Source organism: Quercus lobata, chromosome 3, assembly GCF_001633185.2.
Source record: "Quercus lobata isolate SW786 chromosome 3, ValleyOak3.0 Primary Assembly, whole genome shotgun sequence".
NCBI classification, from domain to species: Eukaryota; Viridiplantae; Streptophyta; class Magnoliopsida; order Fagales; family Fagaceae; genus Quercus; species Quercus lobata.
Window position 1 is genome coordinate 71,005,873 of NC_044906.1, and position 21,591 is coordinate 71,027,463.

Sequence of the window (21,591 nt, forward strand, 5' to 3'; positions counted from 1 at the left end):
TCGTCGTGCCACTCCCCTAAGACAATTAAGTAGTCCTTATTCATGCCCTTATTAGACTCAGGGAGGCACGATATGAGCCTAACTGCAGGTTCCCTAGTTTTTAGGTAGTAGCCCTGCCTTGTTAGTTTATGGCGGTTGTAAACCCAGTTAATGTCGTGATGGGTGAGGTTCACACCCATCTCTTGTTGAGGACATCAACACTACCTAGGATCCTAAACATATTTAGGGCACATTGGGTGGGTGCTAATCTATGGGCTATCAGGTAATCCCTAGTGACTCTGTCCATGGGAATTCTCATCCCTCCTTCTATGAAGGCGATCATCAGGATTACAACTTCTCCCTCTTGCCTCTGGGTGTACCAATCCCCTTGTTTACAGTACCTAATGGAAACCCCTTGTGGGATTCCATATTGAGCATTAAAGCTCTTTATACTCTCTAGGGAGTCTACCAGGTAAGCAAATCTACCCATTTGTCAAAAATAGTTGAAGGTGAAAGGAAGGTGAAAGGAAGTTAGGGGGGCCAAGGAGAGAAAGACTCTGTATAAAGAAAAAAGTATAAGAGAAAGAAAAAGAGAATGTTTAAATGACTTACGCGAAGGAAGGAACTCTCCTTGGACTAGCTCTTGATATTTATGATTGCAAAAGTGAAGTGATGTGGTCTTCGAATGGTATTTGTATTAGAGGGAAAGGAGAGCAGGAAAATTCCCGCTCAAGTTCCAATGAGATCCTTAGCCATTGGATCTTTATCATGTCGTAGAACGTGGGGGACACAAAGTCGCAGGAATTTAATACAAACACGTCCTGTATGCCGAAACGCCAGGAGCGTGTGTTGGGCAGTTGGAAAGGCATCTACGCATACAGAGGTGACATATGGCAAGAAGAGGATAGTAATGGTAATATCGAAATCCTCCTTTTTTCTGAGGAGCCAAAAAAGAAGAATTTCAAGGGGTTATTGTAGGGATGGTAGGCCCAGAAGGGTATATTGGGCCATAGGCCCTGTTCGAGGACATTCAATACTCAGAGGACGGGTAAACGCTAGTGTGGGAGTGCAAGCTAGTGAATGGGTGAAGGGGTTTGGTTTTAAGGTTCCAAGAAGTATGTTCGAGGACAGATTTCACCTTGGCTTAACAGGGCAGAGGTCAAAAGGGTTGGCTTGACATCAGGGACAACATTCTGGGCGATTTTGCTGGCAGAGATAAGCATTAGGAAGGGATAAGGTATAAAGAAAGTGAGAAATATCTGAGGGAAAGCTGCTACCGCCGCATTAAATGTTCCGTAGCTAACTCTCTGGTCGCATTAATGTGGAAGTAATGTCTGAACAGTGATGTTCAACCTTACAACTACCACTAAAAGTTTCAGGAAGGTGCGATGGGACAAGGACAAAAGTCAGCCATTTGATTTACATGTGGAGGGCTGAGATAGACGGAAAGGGAGCAATATAAAGGAGAATGATCCCATTATAGTGAGGGATCGAGAAATTGAGAGAAAAACACTAGAACAACAAGAACTAGACTTGTAATCAAATCCAAAAGAAATATATACAAGAACTAATCTCCTCGGATTGGGCCGAGGATGATTTTCTTTGGGTAAAACTAGTTTATCTTTGCTTTCTTATCATCTGGATACTAGATCCACTATAATTGTTATCTAACTCAGTAGAACCTAGTTTTTTAACCCATTCTCTACAAATTTATTGTATTGGGCTCTTTGGGCCCAAATCCTTTTACCTTTTGGGCTTAGGAACCAAATTGTGCTCATACAAGTTGAATTTGATCTCAGCTTTTAGTACCACTAGAAATTAATAACAATCATGATATCAGTTTACTAGGATAAGAGATGACAAGAGTGTTGGAATGGAAATTTTATTTATATTAAAATAAAGCACACAATTACAATCGAGAAAGACAAGATACCGACAATTTATTTATTTATTTATTTTTGGTAAAAATGAAATAACATTAAAAGCTAATTAAAGAGAAGCAAGCATCTTAGGACAACGCTTGTTAAGCTACAACCCAGAAAATTCAAAAGAAATACATTTCTCTAAGTCCATAGGTGGACTATCATACATAATAAGGCCTAAGAATTGGTGAGTTCCCTTTTTGCAAGGAGATTCGCACATCTGTTCGCTTCTCTGAAGTAGTGACTAATTAAACCGAGTCTGGGGGATTTTGGAAGCTAGGTGCCTACAGTCATTGACAATAGAAGAAATAATAGAATTAGGTTGGTTGGGATTAGATATCACTTTAATAACAGCTTTGGCATCTAGATCAATGATCACAACTAGAAAATTTCTGTTAAGGCAAAGTGTAAGGTCATCTCGCATATCCCATAATTTAGCAATATAGCTAGATGTGATGCCAATACGGCAAGAGAAGCCAAGGATCTAGTTACCATCTTCATCCTGAACCACTCCTCCTCCTCCCGCTAATATATTGATTTTCTTGCACGTTATCTAGCATGTCTTTCATGTTTTGCAACCCAAAAGCTCTTTTAAGATTTCCAAGAATCCAATTGGTAGATCCTGTACTTGAACAATATCAACTAAATTGGCATTCTAGCATACAGGCATGTGCAACTCAACACAAGCCTTGCAATATGTGATTGCCATGGGAGAGTTGAGAACTAACAGAAAGATGAGTCATAAGGGAGAGTAAATACTTTCTTAGTTTTCTCCAATATTTCAATAATTGTTCTAACAAAAATTTATAATTAATCTTTAGTGTTTTATTTTATAGACAAAATCAAAAGACAATAAGAGTGTGATTTGATCATATTTAAAAATTTAAAAATTGCATGATATAGTAATTGATATATATAGGCTTGTTTCACGCCTACTCAAGAATGCAAATATTCTTCAATCATTTTTTTTTTCATCTTGATTATGTGTCATTATTTTTTTTTTTCTTTTGTTCGACTTTGTTATTATAGTTTTAAAAGCAACTAAATTTGAGCAAAAATATAATATTTTAAATTAATTGTTTCTCTTATAAATCTTTTTTTTTTTTTTGAGAAGGATTTCTCGTATAAATCTTAGAGAAATAATATCAAAAATTAAATTATACTTAAATATTAATATAACACTTAAAATAATTAATATAACAAACTAATTAAAAATATTTATCCTATTAGTAATCTTATTAATTACATAAAGTAAATACTACAGTATTTGTTTATATATAAATGTCATTAGGAAATCTAAATTGTTAAGATTAATTTTAGCAAATTCACAAATATTTAATTTTTTATAGCTTTTGTGTGAATTGTTTTCAAAACAACCAAACACATGAAAGAATGTCATATTATTATTATTATTGTGAGGGTGATGGGCCCAATAGTATGTAACTATGTACAAATTGGGTTGGGAGCCTAATTTGAGGACATTAAGTAGTTTGAGGATAGGTAAATTACTGTTATGAGAACCCGTGTTAGCGAATAAAGAAGTGAGGCTATAAGCTATAGCTTATAAGAGCTTACCTTTTTCTCCAAAAAAAAAAAAAAAAAGGTAGTCAGGAATATGTACCCACCAAAAAAGAGAAAAATTAATGGAAACATGTCCTAGGCTAGGTCATCCAATACAGTGCAATATTTTGAGAAATGAGCTAGAGAGTAAAGATACATATTTGGTTTATAGGCTATAAGCTATAGCAAATAGCACAAATTTTATTCTTAATTAATAATTTCTTGACAGAGTAGATCTAAGTCTGCTTCAGCCACGTTACAATCTAAAAGCTAAACAGAGAACAAACATACTATAGAACATACAACACCAGATTGAAAAAAAAAAAAAAAAAAAAAAAACACTCAGAAACAAGGGTGTCGTAATATTAGAGATACGCCAAATTAAGAAACTGCAAAGCTTAAGCAGTTGGGAAATTGGAATTCAAATGTTCATTTCTTCAAGAAACCTTGAGCCATCTTCACGTAGTCCCCAGTCCCACTTTCAGTATTGCCTTCACTTTCATGATCACCACCAGCAGCAGCTGAATGTGGTTCTGAGTCTGTGGTGGTGGAATGGGATTGGGATTGGGATTGGGATTGGGATTGGGAGGAGGGGTTGCCATATTGGTCGAGATAAGTCTCAGCCTTTTCCACATACTTGCCGTAGCTCTTTTCTTCCAACTTTCCATAGCTAGAGGCAGCTCCCAAAAGATCACCAGCTGCTCCAGCTACCCTGGCCTTGTCAACTTTGTCAGCTCCCTGGCTAATAGTTGTTTGGCCTGCCTCAGCTAACAACTTGGCACTGGCCATGAGCTCAGCGTTTGATGGTTGGTGGTGTTGGTGTTGGTTTTGGTTTTGATCATTCTTTTCTTCAGGGAGGTGAATCTCAGAAGAACTGTTGGATTTCTTCTGAAGATCTGAAAGAAAGTTCATTGTGTTTGTGAGAGAATCTGAATGAATTGGAAGAGGGTTTGCTTTGTAAACAGTTGTTGGATAAGAAGATAATGAAGATTTGAACCGATCTGTTGGTGTATATAAAGGAGGTTGCGAGTCTTGTGACTAATGATGTTCCACTCAGTGATGCCTCTTCCTCTTCATCAGCGTGGTTAGCGTGTTCCCTCACAGACTCACTCGTTTCATGCACGCCGGCCACACGTTTGCTAACTGCCCCCGTTGTCACTTGTCAGTGATCATTTATGAATGTATGATATTTTTGAAAAGGGTGGTTTTGGACTACGGATTGAGATCAAGCAATTGCACCATGCAATTATACCATTTCCTTCTCAAATTTTTTACATTTTTAAGTTTTAACTTTTAAATTTAACTTTTTATATTTTTTTAATATTTTTTTATTTAATGGTTGAAATTGAAAGTTACTTTTTATAATCTTTAATCTCGACCCTTCAATGAATATTGTACTTGATCTCAATTCTTGGACTACAAACTATACCAACAACTTTTTTTTTGCAATATTGACAAGACAACATGACATTAATTTGTGAATAGTTAATTATCACGTGTACTTTTCTTCACTTTTCACACTTTGTTTTAACGTCACATTTATGACAAAAAAAATTACCTAATAATTTGAATTACTATATATTTATATATATATATATATATATATATATATTTTTTTTTTTTTCTTTCTGCGTAATCCCAACCATATATCTAAGATCTTATGATGTTATGAAAAAAACTAGCATTTTTTTTTTAATTTAAATTTTTTAACTTTTTTTTTTTAATGAATGTTAGAAGGAAATGGTATTATATACACCGTATTTATTTCTATTTCTATTTCTATCTATTAACTACGTAAAAAGTATTGTAGGGCCGCATTTTTCAAGCCAAGCCCAAGATGCATGGTACCTTTGACCAGCGAGCCCAATACAATGAATTTGTAGAGAGTGGGCCAAAAAGATGGGCTTTAGTGTATGGACAACGACCATCATGGCGTTCCTCATGGGCCAAGCTTACCAGATAGAATTAGTCCTTGGCTGAATCCGAGGAGCTTTTCCTTGTGCTTCCGGTGTGTTGGGGATCCATCCTCCCATTTGTTTCTCTTTACTCCCCTTTTATAGTCGTTTTCCTCTTCCTGATTGGGGTCCCCAGGGTAGGTACTTATCCCATCTGCCCCTACCTCCAGTTATTGGAAGTGGTTGTAAGGACAGAGAAGTATGGCTGTGTCAGGCACAAGGCACTGAATACAATAAAGGCTGCCTTCCCTTCTACGCTTTCATTCTATCTGTCGTTTTTCTCTACTTTTGTGCCTTTCCTGCCCTGTGGAATGGTCTGGAGTTTTGCCATTCATGGTCTGTTACCTTTTTTACCCTCGGCTATATCCATCCGAGGAGGATTTTCCCTGGCCGAGGAGGGGTCTTTCCATGGACTGGGCCCCTGGCCCAGTATAGGTATTCAAACGGGCCTATTAGTCTTCCCCCCCCCCCCCACAATAGCCCCTCAAAATCCTGTTGTTCGGCTCCTCGGACAAACAGGAGGGTTTTGGTGACATCGAACCCCTGTCACGGTTTCCCAAGCCTTGCCTTCCATTAATGCCAGAGTCTCTTCATTTGCTCGAGGCGCGTTCTTGGCTATAGGATATTCTTTTAATCTATCTCAGCTACATCTCTGTCGTTTCGATACATGAGGCGCGCTTTAATTAGAGCTCTTTCACGAGGTGACATAAATCCAACGGTTGAAGGCTACTTTGGAATTCGAATGAGATTAATCTCATTTGTAATTCCTTTCTGGAGTTTCGGAGCGAATTGATTGCCTCCAGATTTGTCCTCTATATAAGACGTGCAGTGAGAGATAGTCCCTCCTTATTTGCAGAGTCTTGAATTTTCAGATTTCTATCTCCTCAAAAGTTCCCAAAGTCCCTACTACGAGAGTGACTGAGATTTTGGGAGCGAAGTAATCATGGTTGGGATGAGGGTCAAGGAACAAAATCCCCTTCAGAAGCCTTGGGTATCTCCAAGACTCAGAATGGCCCGGTCAGGACAAGGGAGACCAAGGCTCAAATCCTTCCTTCTTCTCGATAGGGCAAGAAAGGAACCTCTTTTTCCTTCAGCCAAAATCCGAAGCAGGTGGATGTCGCATCAGATTTTTGGTGCGACAGCACTGAGATTTCCTATCGCCGGTACCATCCGCTCCCACTCGATTATTGCTAATATGATTCTTGCTCGATTGCTGCCAGAGCTGGTACGGGGATTTGGCATTCCCGCTTCTTCCACTCTTCCATCACTGGCGCCACTCGAGTGCCTCCGCTTCTTCTTCTCTTCCATCACTAGCGCCACCTGGGTGCCTCTGCTTCTTCCTCTCTTCCATCACTAGCGCCACCCAGGCTCGCCTAGTCGTCGTTAGAGCATAATTGAAGGGTCTATCGTCCCCGTGTATTTTTTATGTTATAATTTTATTTTCAGTTAGCTTATGATTTCAGGCTTGACTAAGCCCCTTTATGTATATTGTATCGTCTCTTTATCTAATAAAAGATGATTTTATCACCTTTTACGTATCCTTTCTCTTTTGCAATGATTATCGTGTGAATGGATGTACTGGTGTTTTTCTTTTGAACCGTATTTAGAACCGATGACCTCGTCAGTAGAGTTACTTATCGAAATCTATGAGCACAACAATGCCGATATTTAATAAGTTAACCATATAGGACTAACCGGGATAACAGCCTCACGCTCCGTATTGCAAACGGAGTAACCGCCTTAGGATGTGCAATCTGAAATTGACTGTCCGAAGGGGTCACCGGGCATTAGGGCCCTTTCCCTAGTTTTCGATGATATTCGTAGCTTTAACTTGTTTTAGGTATATGATCTGAGGACCATGCAATACCCTGGTTCTGTCCAGCACTTAGGCTTTGCTTTCAATGTGCCTAGTTTCCCCATAGGCTTGAGTCCGAGGACTATGCAAGGCCTTGGTTCTGTTTAACACTTAGGCTTTGTGTTCAATGTACCTAGTTTCCCCATAGGCTTGAGTCTGAGGACCATGCAAGGCCTTGGTTCTGTCTAGCATTTAGGTTTTCAGTGTAGTTTCCCCACAGGCTTGAGTCCGAGGACTATGCAAGACCTTGGTTCTGTCTAGCACTTCGCCTTTGTGTTCAATGTGTCTAGTTTCCCCATAGGCTCGAGTCTAAGGACTATGCAAGGCCTTGGTTCTGTCTAGCACTTAGCCTTTCAGTGTAGTTTCCCCACAGGCTTGAGTTAGAGGACTATACAAGGCCTTGATTCTGTCTAGCACTTAGCCTTTCAATGTAGTTTCCCTACAGGCTTGAGTCTGAGGACTATACAAGGCCTTGGTTCTGTCTAGCACTTCGCCTTTGTGTTCAATGTGCCTAGTTTCCTCATAGGCTTAAGTCTGAGAACTATGCAAGGCCTTGGTTCTGTCTAGCACTTAGCCTTTCAGTGTAGTTTCCCTACAGGCTTGAGTCCGAGGACTATATAAGGCCTTGGTTCTGTCTAGCACTTCGCCTTTGTGTTCAATGTGCCTAGTTTCCCCATAGGCTTGAGTCTGAGGACTATGTAAGGCCTTAGTTCTATCTAGCACTTAGCCTTTCAGTGTAGTTTCCCCACAGGCTTGAGTTCGAGGACTATACAAGCCTTGGTTCTATCTAGCACTTAGCCTTTTAGTGTAGTTTCCCCACAGGCTTGAGTCCGAGAACTATACAAGGCCTTAGTTCTGTCTAGCACTTCGCCTTTGTGTTCAATGTGCCTAGTTTCCCCATAGGCTTGAGTCTGAGGATTATGCAAGGCCTTGGTTCTGTCTAACACTTAGCCTTTCAGTGTAGTTTCCCCACAGGCTTGAGTCCGAGGACTATACAAGGCCTTGGTTCTGTCTAGCACTTAGCCTTTCAGTGTAGTTTCCCCACAGGCTTGAGTCTGAGGACTATACAAGGCCTTGGTTCTGCCTAGCACTTAGCCTTTCAGTGTAGTTTCCCCACAGGCTTGAGTTCGAGGACTATACAAGGCCTTGGTTCTGCCTAGCACTTGGGCTTAGGCTATTAACTTCTCTCTCCATAGGGGATTCAACGGACTGGACTACTAAGCCCGCGAGAGTTAGCCCCTTGTCAGGTGCCTGGGACAAATGTCTGACATCTGAAGCCCCTAGGATCACGTTTCACTTAACGACCCTTCCCGCGTAATCAACGCTTCGAAGTATGGGCTTGAGTGGAGGCTAAGTGACGACAACGACGATGTGTTTTGGAAGACACGGGAGGGGCTTTCGTGTAGCTTGTACCACCGCCACAACGGTCTTTTTGATGGATCCCTGGTGGCAGGAGCTTGACCCTGTCGTGATTGGTCGTTGCATTCGCTAACGCTCCAGCTTTCCCCACAGACGGCGCCAATTGTAGGGCCGCGTTTTTCAGGCCAAGCCCAAGATGCATGGTACCTTTGACCAGCGAGCCCAATACAATGAATTTGTAGAGAGTGGGCCAAAAAATTGGGTTTTAGTGTATGGACAACGACCATCATAGCGTTCCTCATGGGCCAAGCTTACCAGATAGAATTGGTCCTCGGCCGAATCCGAGGAGCTTTTCCTTATGCTTCTGGTGTGTTGTGGATCCATCCTCCCATTTATTTCTTTTTACTCCCCTTTTATAGTCGTTTTCCTCTTCCTGACTTGGGTCCCCAGGGCAGGTACTTGTCCCATCCGCCCCTACCTCCAATTATTGGAAGTGGTTGTAAGGACAGAGAAGTATGGCTGTGTCAGGCACAAGGCACTGAATACAATAAAGGTTGCCTTCCCTTCTATGCTTTCGTTCTATCTGTCGTTTTTCTCTACTTTCGTGCTTTTCTCGCCCCATGGAACGGTCTGGAGTTTTGCCATTCATGGTCTGTTACCTCTTTTACCCTCGACTATATCCATCCGAGTAGGATTTTCCCTAGCCGATGAGGGGTCTTTCCATGGACTGGGCCCTTGGCCCAATATAGGTATTCAAACGGGCCTATTAGTCTTTTTCCCCCCACAAGTATCAATACCATATCTATAGTGCTTTAGTTTGGTTTAGTCAAGTTTTTGTCTCTTTTATAAGCCAAATCAGTGGGCTTTTTGAAAAAGAAAAAAAAGTCACCATTAAACAAAACAAAACTTGATATAGAGTAAAGATATTTCAACCGTAATTTTGGCCTTTGGTGAGCATAAACTCACCATTTCATGAGAGTTGGCCTTCGTTTTTTTTTTTTTTTTTTTTAATTATTTTTTAAAACGTATTACCATTTATACCAGTTTTCTTGCTCATTTCAGTTTCTCATTTTTTAAATATTTATATGTGGTGATAATGATAGAGTGTTTTGGTTTAAGAGTTGTTCAATCTCCACTGTTACACTTGCTTTCTTCTCCTTTTTTTTTTTTTTTTTTTTGGGTAAAATCATCCGTTGAACTTGTCTATATAATAATAATAATAAAATATTAACACAACAAATTGTCATAATATTTTCACAATTATTGAGGTGTTAATTCTTTATATGTCAAAATAAAATATCATTCTGGAACCAATCACAAAAAAAAAAAAAAAAAAAAAAAAAAAAAAAAAAAAAAATATTATGAAAAAATAAGTGCTACATCCGCAACATTTTTCACAATATTTTCATAACAAGTCTTAGGTAGTAAATTGTTATTCTAATTTAAACTTACCTATGAAATTACTTTTTCCCACCCATAACAACCCGTATCAACCTACTACTTATGATTTGTAATGAAAATGTTGTGTACATAGCACTTTTTTGTGAAAATGTTAAGATATCTCTTGTTGTTGACACAATATTTCACAATTGCTAATGTGTAATTTCTTTACGAGTCAAAGTAAAATATAACAAAATTATAAAGGTATTATGAAAATGTTGTGTCATTTTTTGTGTTTTTAGAATTTTTTTTTTATCAATCAATTTTTGTTGAACCAAAATTTATTGTTTCACATATAGTTTTCTTGGGTTGAATTTTTTTTTATTTTTTTTTTATACACCATTTTAAGTAAAAACACATAGTTTTACACACACACACACACACACACACACAAAAACAAAAAAAACAAAAACAAAAACTTAGGATTAAAACAGTTTTCATCTTTTTATGTTTGGGTAGTTCACAATTTCTCTTTAAACTTTAAAATCAAGTAATTTTCCCCTTAATAGTTTGGCAAAAAAAAAATTATCATATTGTTATTCTTTCAATTAAACCCAAATGAAAGCTTATGATTTTTAAAATATTATATTGTGTAATGTCTAAAATACTCCCACTAAATTTTAACATCCCAAAATTTTCTTTACGTATTTTGAATTTTAGATGGTAGTAATGCTCAGAAAGTTGGAATGGTAATATAACGTTTTTTATTTGTTACTTAAAGAACATTAATTTTGTAGGTTTAAATTTTCAAAAATAATTTATCTAATGGAAAATTCGATGACACATGGCTTTTGTTATTTTTCTTTTCTTTTCTTGCCTAAAATTGGTGTTCATTAAAAACTAATTAAACTAAAGATTACACCTAGACTCATGTAGAATGATAAAGAAGAAAGTATGGATGACAAAATTTTCATTGTGTATGGTTGAAGGTATTTGATGAAAAGTTTCAATTGTAGCATATGACATTATTCATTACGAAAATTTAAATATTATGACAAAATTTTAGCAAAACTTAGTTACTTATTGTTAGAAGATGATGATATTCGTTATCATTCTTAGAATTTTTTAATAATTAGATATTGCCTTTAGCAAATAGGTATCAAAATTCTTATACGAATGAGATTAACTTTGTATGACAATAGTTTTTTTTTTTTTTCTTTTTCAATAAAAATTCTACCATAATTTTCTCACTCAAGAGGTAGTACGTGCCACCCACAATAGTGTATGGTAGATTTTCTTTGCTCTAAAGGCAATGTTTAAGGTTTTTTAGGTGCTTTATTAAATAATCTATTTTAAAAAAATAAAGTTAAATTATACACATATATCTTAAATTATACACATATATCCATAAAAGGCATATGTAATCCTAGTGAATTTATACATATAAACTAATTAATTATGGGAAAAGTTAACAGATTCTTACGGGCATTTTTTAGGCAACCATTTTAGAAAAGTTTTTATGAAAAAAAAGGTAATTAATATTTTGATAGATTTTTCTAATTCCCATAAAAGTGGTATCAAAACTTTCCTAAAATGGTTTATTAACAATTTTCCTAAGAGCATCCATTAACATGACCTATTAATTATTAACAAGTGTTTTTTTCTTTATTGAAAAGTATACATTACAACTCATAATTGAGCATTTATTATATCTTTAACACGTGCATTTGTTACCAAGACCCTTTATTTAATGAGATTAAATTCTGTAAGGATGTGGTGTAAAACCCATGTTTTACCTCTCCAATCCCAACATGTTACATCATCTTATTACATATTTAAGAATAAGCACAACAACACTTAATCAATTCTAATACTCATATATAAATCCAACCAAATTAGGAGTTTATTGAGATGTTATTAGGTATAGTAGGATGTGTTGAATTTTAAGTAAAATATTGATATGGCAATCTCTTATTGGATGGTGTAAAACATGAGTTTTAAACCCATCCTAACCAAATTCAGGCTCATAATTTAATTGGTAAGTTGTGTTGAAATATTTACTCTCGATCATTGGCTTTTGCACCCCATTCATATGTTTTTGTATTGTAATAGGTAATAGACCCAATTGAGAATAATCTCAAATGTTATGTGAGTTAGATGTGAAAAACTCAATAAATTTTGCAATGTTTGTAACAAGATTGTATTTCCAAACAGCTATAACATGTGTATAAGAAAAATGATGCATGCATATTGTAGGGAGAGGGGGGGGGGGGGGGGGAGGACCGAGGAGTCCAATCCGAGGACGAATTTGCTCAATCCAAGCAAAGAAAGTTTGGCAAACTCCAAGGACTGTGCCTACTTGAGGAGTGCAAGGAAGCCAAAGGACGACTGGCATCCTTTAAAAGCCCAAGGATAAGGGAAGGGATAGCAATGGGAGGGTACAAGACTTGCAAGGGTGGTGGGAGAAAGTTTCCTGAATAAGACACCTCCCACCTTCACATTCAATACTCTGCACCAACCTAAGTAGCTGCATTATGAGGAAATGACCCCTGAACAGCAACTTCATAGCTAACAACTCTCTCTACCACCTACAGAGGGGTCCTGATGGGACAAGTATCCTAAGGGATCCCCTGAAACGTATAGATGGAGGGTTGGGATGCAAGGAAATGGGCTATATAAGGAAGTAAACCACCCCCCCCCCCCCAGAAAAATGGGATAAACATTTTCCAAGAAAAAAGGAACAAGTGAGAAAACAAAGAAATATCATCCTTATTTATCAATATAAGATCTATCCTTGGACTCGCCCAAGGAAGCTTTCTATCATTGAATTATTGGTCCATTCACTCCTATTTATCATTTAGGTTCTATTAGTTTTAGACTTGGGTGGATCTCTGTGTTGTACTTGACTTAGAATCTTGCTCTATTAAAAATTCATTGTTTGGGCTTGGTTTGAAGATCCAGACATCACAGCTTGGGGTTTTACATTTTTAGTTCTTACGCATGTGCACGCCACACACACACACACACACACACACACACACATATATATATATATATATATATATATCCAAAAAAAAAAACTATATCTCTGTGGATGCCACTTTTATTATGCCTCAAGCATAATACATCATATCAACAAAACAGCGGTGAGAAATATTATATATCTTTGAAAATTAGAAATATTATGTTCAAAAGTAAACGTATCAATTTATAAAATTAATATAGAAAATTTTGAAATTACCCTAACTTTACCCCTTTCACGTTACAAAAACCTGATACTGGCTTCAAATCTACAAGTCTATAAGACTTGAGAGTTGGGTTGAGTTTATTTTTATTTATTTATTTTGATAATTCAACACTTATAATGAGATGGGAGGAATTTGATTATGGAGGTCTTAATTCAAAATATCAGTGTCAAAGGTTACTTCAATTAAAACATTATCAACTTTGGATTTCTAGTAGTTTAATTGGTTAAGTTCTTCGATTTAGCTTTCAATCTTGGGCTAGGCTAGACAATGATAGTTTGCCTTTGTGATGATTTATTTAGAGTTTTTTTTTTTGGGAACTCAAGTCTACTTAAATTTTTTACTAATTTATGGAAAATGGTTTACATTTGTAGTATTCTTTATATACGGAAGTCTCCCCAATCCTCAATGTTTTTTAGTCATTGCAAAAAGCTTTTAGCACAAATGCATGAATGGATTTATTATTTTGTATAACAGTTCTGTAAAAATTTCTTTTTATATAAGATTAATTCAATGGCAGAGTAAAAATAAATAAATTAATTGGGATGCCAATTAGTAAATTTATTTTATATATTTTTTCTATAAAAATTACAAGGGGACGAGGGAATTTTTTAAACCCATAGCCCCTCCGACCCTCTCCTTTTGCTAGTGATTTACCCCCATGTAAAAGAGATTTTGCATGTAAATGTTACACATATTACCATCTCCAACGCATCACCTTATTTACAATCTTTACGAACCACCTAAAAGGCTACTATACTAAGGTCTGAAAACATCCTCATTCTGAGTTGGTACTTTTATAGAGTAATGCTACATATACAAAAAATTCTACAATAGTTGAATTGACAAATTTTTACTAATTTTTATTTGGGTTCACAATTAATGTCACTTTTTAATTTACCACTAATAATCTACCACATTAGCCTATTTGCATTTTTTTTTTATATTAAAATTTTCACGTCTATAGACTCTCTCTTTTATATAATAATAATGGGTCAAATACAGTTAACACCTGAGGTCCAAAACTTTTCAAAATTGACCAATAATTAACAATTTAAGGGCCAAGTTAGATTTATGAGTCAATTAGTTGATTTTACCCTATAATAATTGCACAAAATATCTCTCACTTATATATAGGGTAGACCCAAATGTGGACCTGTCCATCCTATATGAAAGGAGTGTTGTAATTAGTAACCGTTACAAGAAAAAAAAATAGTCATTTTTTTACTTAAACCTTGAATTTCTCTGTAAAAATAAAAAGACGAAAATACAATGATAGTCCTTGAAATTTGTCTATTTTTTGGTCCCTTAGTTTCGAGTAAGCGCTATTAGTTCATGAAGTTTAAAAAATGAGCGTTATTGGTCTTTCCATTAACTTCCGTTAAATTCTTGCTCATGTGTCTAACGGAACATTGACATGGCACTTATTTTTTCCCCTATGGCAACTTATTTTTTATTAAAAAATCACACATGTAATTAAAATCCAAACTCACTCCTTTTCCCCAATTTAAACCCAAATCCGGAAGACTTTTGTAGCTGACTACTTTTTCAAAATGAAATCATACACGATTGAGATGGAACACACACAGGAGCGGCAAACGCACCATCACGTCCACAAAAGTCTCAACTCTCAATGGATGTGCTTTCTTTGAATTTATTTGGTATTTGCCTTACTGTTTTTAACTTCCCAAGTCGTAAATTCCATTGGTATTCAATTGGTATTCGTTTTTCAACAAGGGGTATAAAGTAATAAAACTGCCAAATGGTTTTTCTCTCTTTGATTGATTTCAAAACTACTTATTTTATTTTATTTTATTTTTTTTTTATGTTCCCCTTTACAAGTATTGGGCATAAATCATAATATATTTATTAATTAAGACTTTCCATTGTATGCTACCAGATCAGATCAAGGGACTGTGAATTGTTTGAATAATATGCTGTTTGAAATTGATGAACAGACTAAAGACGCACAATAGACAAACTTACACCATTTCTGCAATATTGTGCGTACACCGTTTATCGGTTCGAAATCCAGAGAACGAGAAAGAGAGATGGAAAGGGCTGATCCTTCGTTTTTCTTCCAATTCCAAATCCCACACCAAATTCCCACACAAACTGAGAACAAAGGTAAAGACTCTGTTTTCAATTTCCCTAAATTTCACATTGCACAAATTTTATTACTGGATACATGTCCTAGGCTATAAGCTATAGCACATTGCACAAATCTTATTCTTAATTAATAATTTATTGACAGAGTTGATCTAAATCTGCTTCAGCCACTATACACAATCTAAAAAGGATAAATTAAACCACAAAGCAAAAATACAGATCAAACAGATTATAGAACAAACAACACAAAAGACCCAAAAAAAAAAAAATGGTGTTATGAAATTAAAGATGCACCAAATTAAAGAAATTGCAAAGCATAAGCAGTTGGGAAATTGGAATCAATGTTTATAGTACCTTGCACAAATTTTATTCTTAATTAATAATTTATTGACAGAGTTGATCTAAACCTGCTTCAGCCATTTTATACAATCTAAAAGCTAAATTAAACCCAGAAAGCACAAATACAGAACAAACAGATTATAGACCATTCAACACAAGATACAACAAAACACAGAAACAGGGGGTTATGAAATTAAAGATACACCAAATTGAAGAAATTACAAAGCATAAGCAGATGGTGAAACTGGAATTCAAATGCTTATTTCTTCAAGAAACCTTGAGCCATCTTGAAGTAATCCCCATACCCACTTTCAGAATGGCCTTCACTTTCATGACCACCACCAGCAGAGTGTGGTTTTGAGTGTGTGGTGGTGGAATGGGAGGAGGAGTGGCTAGAAGTGGTTGTGGTGGTGGTGGAATGAGATTGGGAGGAGGAGTGGCCATATTGGTGGAGATAAGTCTCAGCCTGTTCCACATACTTGCCAAAGCTCTTTTCTTCCAACTTTCCATAGCTAGAGGCAGCCGCCAAAACATCACCAGCTGCTGCAGCTACCCTGGCCTTGTCAAGCTTGTCACTTTCATGGCTAAAAGTGGATTGGGCTGCCTCAGCTAAATACTTGGCACTGGCCATGAGCTCAGAGTTTGATGGCTTGTGGTGTTGGTGTTGGTGCTGGTTTTGGTTTTGGTGTTGCTCATGCTTTTCAGGGTGGTGAGTGCCAGAAGAACTGTTGGCTTTCTTTTGAAGATCTGAAAGAAAGTCCATTGCTTGTGTTGAGAGAATGTGAATGAATTGGAGAGGTTTTGGCTGTAGTGGTTGGACTTGGAGATAAAGAAGATAATGAAGACTTGACCTTTTCTGTTGGTGGATATAAAGGTAGGTTGCAACTCGGGGAAGCTTTTTCCTTTCAACAATGTGAATGTGGTGAGCGTGTTCCTTCGCAGCTTCACTCGTTTGATCCCCGTGGATTACACGTTTCCTAACTGACCCACTTTGTCCGTGACCATTTATGAATCAATAATATTTGTTCGGGAGCAATTCTTGGACTATAACAGACTATTCTACCATTTTTTTTTTTTTTTTTTACAATTATGACGTGATATGTTATGAGTAATTTGTTATGGATCTACATTTTTTCTTTACCACTCAAATTTGTGGTAAAAAAATTATATAATAATTTGTGTTGCTAGATATATTTTTTTTTTTTGCATGACCCCATCCACATATCTAAGATCTTATGATATTATGAAAAATTATTTGCGAGCATTTTTTTTTTATATAATTTTTCTAAAGAATGTTGGTATTACATAAGGTTTTTTTAAGTTCTTTATTAAATAATATTATATATATTTTAAATTTTAAATCAAATTATACTAATAAATCCATAAATGGTACACATAATCCTAATGAATTTATGCATATAAACCAATTAATTATTAACAAGTATTTTTTCTTCATTGAAAAATGTACATTACTATTTATAATTGAGCATTTATTATATTTTTAATATGTGCTACTTGGTATATTTGTTATTATTTAATTGGTACGTTGTGTTGAAATATTTATTCTTGATCACCAGCTTTTGCACTCCATTTATATGTTTTTGTATTGTAATAGACCCAATCAAGAATTATCTCAAATGTTATGAGTAAGATGTGAAAAACTGAATAAATTTTGCAATGTTTCTAACAAGATTGTATTTCCAAACAACCATATTATGTGTATAAGAAAAATGATGTATATATCCGACACATACACAAAAAAAAAAAAAAAAAAAACCACTTTTTTTTTTTGAGGAGTATTGATGCCACTTTTATCATGCATCAATTATAATACATCATATCAACAAAACAACTATGAGAAATATTTATATCTTTGAATATGTTGATTTTAGTATGAGAAATTTGAAAGCTCCCATAAGTTTTTCTATAAAACACATTTTGTTAATTATTGTTGTATTGTACAAGGGGGTGAGGGAATTTTTAAAAGTCAAGGCCCTATGACCCCATCCCTCTGCTAGTGGATGGATCCCATAAATGCGTGATCCACTTGTGGTATTGCACGTAAACGTTACACATAATACCATCTCCAATGCATGAGCCACCTTATTTACAATCTCTAAGGACCACCGACCACCTATATGGCTATATTACTAAGGTCTCAAAAAATTCTCATTCTAAGTTGGTATTTTTTCATATAATAATGCTACATAAGCAAAAAATTCTACAAGAGTTGAATTGACAAGTTTTTACTCATTTTTATTTGGGACTACAGTTGACGTCACTATTTAATCTACCACTAATAATATGTTACATTAGCATATTTATTTATTTATTTATTTTTTACCAAATTTTTATATCTAAAGACTTTCACACTCTTGAGATTTGGATTAATGCCCATTAGTTCAAAACTTTTCAAAACTGGCCAATAAATAACAATTTAGAGACCAAGCTAGGTTTAGGGGCCAAGTTAGACAATTTAAAAAAGTCTTGAACCTGCTTAGCAGTAGTCAAAACCTTAAGGATATTAACCATACTTTATCCTATAATAATTGCACACAAAATTCCGCTGTAATATAAGAAATTATTAGGTCTATTGAAAGGATTGTTGACGTGGTCTTTCCTAACCTCCCAACCATTAAAATGTTGTCATGGTCACTCACACATTTGCATAGATGACATTGTCTCATTGATTGAGAAGACCATGTTAGCAATCCTATTGGTGAATCTAATAATTTCTCCTTTAATATGGAGTAGACTCCACAAACGTGGACTTGTTTGTCCTATGCGAAAGGAGTGTTGTAATTAGTAACCATTAACAAAAAAAAAAAATCCTTCTAATGACATTACTTGGTAATTTTTTTTTACATTCTTTGTGTTGATTAAGAAGTTCAGTCACACATTTACATAAATGGCATGACTTCACTAGTTAGAAAGACTATCTTAGTATTCCTTCTTGTGAACCTAATAATATCTCCAATAATATGGGATTGACCCCACAAACGTGGACCTGTCCGTCCTATTTGAAAGGATTGTTGTAATTAGTAACCGTTAACAGGGGAAAAAAAAAAAATCCTCCTTTGAATCTTGGTTGGGGGTATCTTGGCAAAACCGTAATTTTATTAGTAATACTAATACAATTCATTTTGACTAAAAACCTTGAATTTCTCTGTAAAAACAGGAATTCCCAACTGGCAGAGAAACTAAAATCGGCACGACACCGTTTCTGCAATATTGTGCACACGCTCACCACCGTTTATCGGTACGGTTTTGGAAATCCAGAGAGAACACCAGAACCAGAACGAGAACGAGAGAGATGGAAAGAGCCGATCCTTCGTTTTTCCAAATCCCACTCCAAATTCCCACACAAACCGAGAACAAAGGTAACAAAAACAAACGATTCTGTTTTCCCAATTTCCATAAAAATTTCATCACTTTCCCCCCCTTTCCCTTAAAATCCTAAAATTCTCTTTTTCACGATTCTAATTTCTGATTCCTGAATTATAAGTATGTGAGTGTGATCATGAAATCAAGAAAATAAGAGAGAATTTGGATTTGATATATAAGGTGAATTGTAATTACCAATTAAAGATTGAAATTTGTGTTTATATACACTTACTGGATGCGTCATTGTGTGATTACCAATACAATTAGTAGAAAGAGAAAATTTTGTGTTCATCATTTCTCATGTTAGTTGATGTTAGTGTGTGTGTGTATATAATATATATGTGTGCACGCGCGTGTGTGCAATGCGTGCTATAATGAAAGAGAAATTCTTTACTTATAGGGAAAAAAAAAAAAAAAAAAAAAATTCAAAGCTTTTATATGGATTGATGTGGAAGCCTGAAGGCATGTGTTATTATGCGGCGTGTAATTCCTTAAGAGAGTTTTTGTATAAGTTGTTTTGTTTGTGTAGCAGGGGTTGGAAAAAAAAATGATCAAAATGTGTAGTAGTTTGATATTTTTCTTCTTTTTTGTTGAGTAAAATAATAGTTCGACATTTTGGTTTGTGCAATGCATAAATATATGTTTGTCTATGTTTCTTTGGCCAGTTATTGCATTAGGATTGTTTTTCTGTAAACTTGTGACAAACAGTTTAGCGGTTTGATGAACAATAAGTTGTAATTCTATTAAGGGTAATCCGGTTTTTATGATGGGGCATTTTAATTTTTCTTGCATATGCCATGTGAAAGGGGTTGTGAAAATTTGCATATAAAAGAAATAAAAGAATATTTCAAAAATTAGAGTCAAGGATTTTTCCTACTTTCTTGTCATTCACATCACTGTTTTTGGGCAGACTCTTGTGTCGTTCCCATTATATGCCACACTTGCTATAAATCCCCCTTAAATAAGTTGAATCCTGCACTTGTAGGAGTATGTAATTTATGATTCAATTCACTTTGGAACAAATGACAATATAGTTTATCTCGCTTTTTTGCAACCAAAAGTTTTATTTGTATCTCAATGTGTCCTTGGTTTTAGACTTTGTTTACTATCACATTACATAGAAGGATATTGACTTTGTAAATATGGACTATGTTTACAGGTTTGATGTGAGCAACATGAGCTGTTTATAATTAACCTGGAGGAGAAATCTTTGAGGCTAAGTTTCATGGCATAGTGGTTCTTTCACAGGAGAATGTCCAACTCTGCAATTGTAGCAGTTAATGCTCTTATCTAATCAGACCTTTTTTTCCGTCATGATGTGGAAATTTGCCTCAAATGCCATTGCAAGTATTGGACTGAAGAAAAAATCAGGGAAAAACTTAGTAGAGTCAAGTCGAGCTTCTCAAGACTGCTCAGATGATGAGGTGTGTTCGAATGCTAGCCGAGACGAAGGACTGGAATGCCCAATATGCTGGGAATCTTTCAACATCGTTGAGAATGTGCCCTATGTCTTATGGTGTGGTCACACTCTCTGCAAGAATTGTGTCCTAGGGCTTCAATTGGCTGTCTTGAAATTCCCTACTCAACAAATTAAGATTCCATACTTCGTTTCCTGTCCATGGTGCCACTTGATGTCATTACGGCTGGTTTGCAATGGAAATTTAAAGTTCCCTCGCAAGAACTTCTTTCTTCTATGGATGGTTGAGAGCTTGAATGGTGATCGGTCAAAGTCTGCTTTTTCCAGTGCGGAAAATCAATCAATATGGTCTCCAAGATGCAATTCTGCTATTGGAAATCAAGCTACCAATGGTAACCCTAGAAGGGCCCCTCCTCATTGCCCTGGACATCTGGGGTCTGGCAATGATAATGGTAGTAGTAATGTGGAGAGACGCCAATTTTCGCTTCATAAATCTCTGGATTTTTTCATTCACTTTACATCCAAGTTCCCTTTGGTCATCATATTTCTTCTGATTGCCTTTTCTGTAGTACCTGGCTGTGCAGTCATTTTGGCCATCTACTTGATACTCACAGTCGTGTTTGCTATCCCATCTTTCTTGGTATTGTATTTTGCATACCCTACTTTGGAGAGGCTGGTAAGAGAAATAAACACATGAGATGTGGTTGGTTACTTGCCTCAGTAAACCCTGAAAAACTTGTACTTGCAACTTTTCTTTTCTAAAATCACCCCACTGCTTTGCATCTGAAACTGGTCAGTCTACTACTCCACTTTCTGACAATTTGACAGTTCAATGTTGTGAGGCTATTCAGATTGTCCTATGGTTTTGTGATGCTGTGGAAAGCTTCTAAGAGGCATGGTTTTGTATTGAATTTGTAAGTTTTGAGTTTCAGTTGTCAGTGATTAAATACCACTGTTCAATAGAAGTGGAGAACCAAATGTTATGAACTTGAATGTGCATAAAAATATATTTCCCAAGTGTGCTTCTGGTGGTGAATCTGGTGATTTCTGAAATTTTTGTTACTTCTTTGAGTAGTCTTGGTTTAAT

At 35.9% G+C, this 21,591-nt stretch overlaps 3 protein-coding genes across 3 annotated transcripts; 1 reads left to right on the top strand and 2 right to left on the bottom strand.

Moving 5' to 3' along the window:
- Positions 1-3,698: 3,698 nt before the first annotated feature.
- Positions 3,699-4,605, bottom strand: LOC115978870 (nodulin-related protein 1-like). Its single transcript, XM_031100751.1, has one exon. It carries the CDS (start codon positions 4,371-4,373, stop codon positions 3,891-3,893), a length of 483 nt encoding a protein of 160 aa, XP_030956611.1. The 5' UTR covers positions 4,374-4,605; the 3' UTR covers positions 3,699-3,890.
- Positions 4,606-15,719: 11,114 nt separating this feature from the next.
- LOC115981536 (nodulin-related protein 1-like) lies at positions 15,720-16,598 on the bottom strand. The gene has a single exon (XM_031103743.1). It carries the CDS (start codon positions 16,464-16,466, stop codon positions 15,963-15,965), a length of 504 nt encoding a protein of 167 aa, XP_030959603.1. The 5' UTR covers positions 16,467-16,598; the 3' UTR covers positions 15,720-15,962.
- Positions 16,599-18,782: 2,184 nt separating this feature from the next.
- On the top strand, positions 18,783-21,540 carry LOC115978875. The gene is made up of 2 exons (XM_031100756.1): positions 18,783-19,083; positions 20,247-21,540. The coding sequence occupies exon 2, from the start codon at positions 20,368-20,370 to the stop codon at positions 21,199-21,201; it is 834 nt and encodes a 277-aa protein (XP_030956616.1). The 5' UTR covers positions 18,783-19,083; positions 20,247-20,367; the 3' UTR covers positions 21,202-21,540.
- Positions 21,541-21,591: the final 51 nt, after the last annotated feature.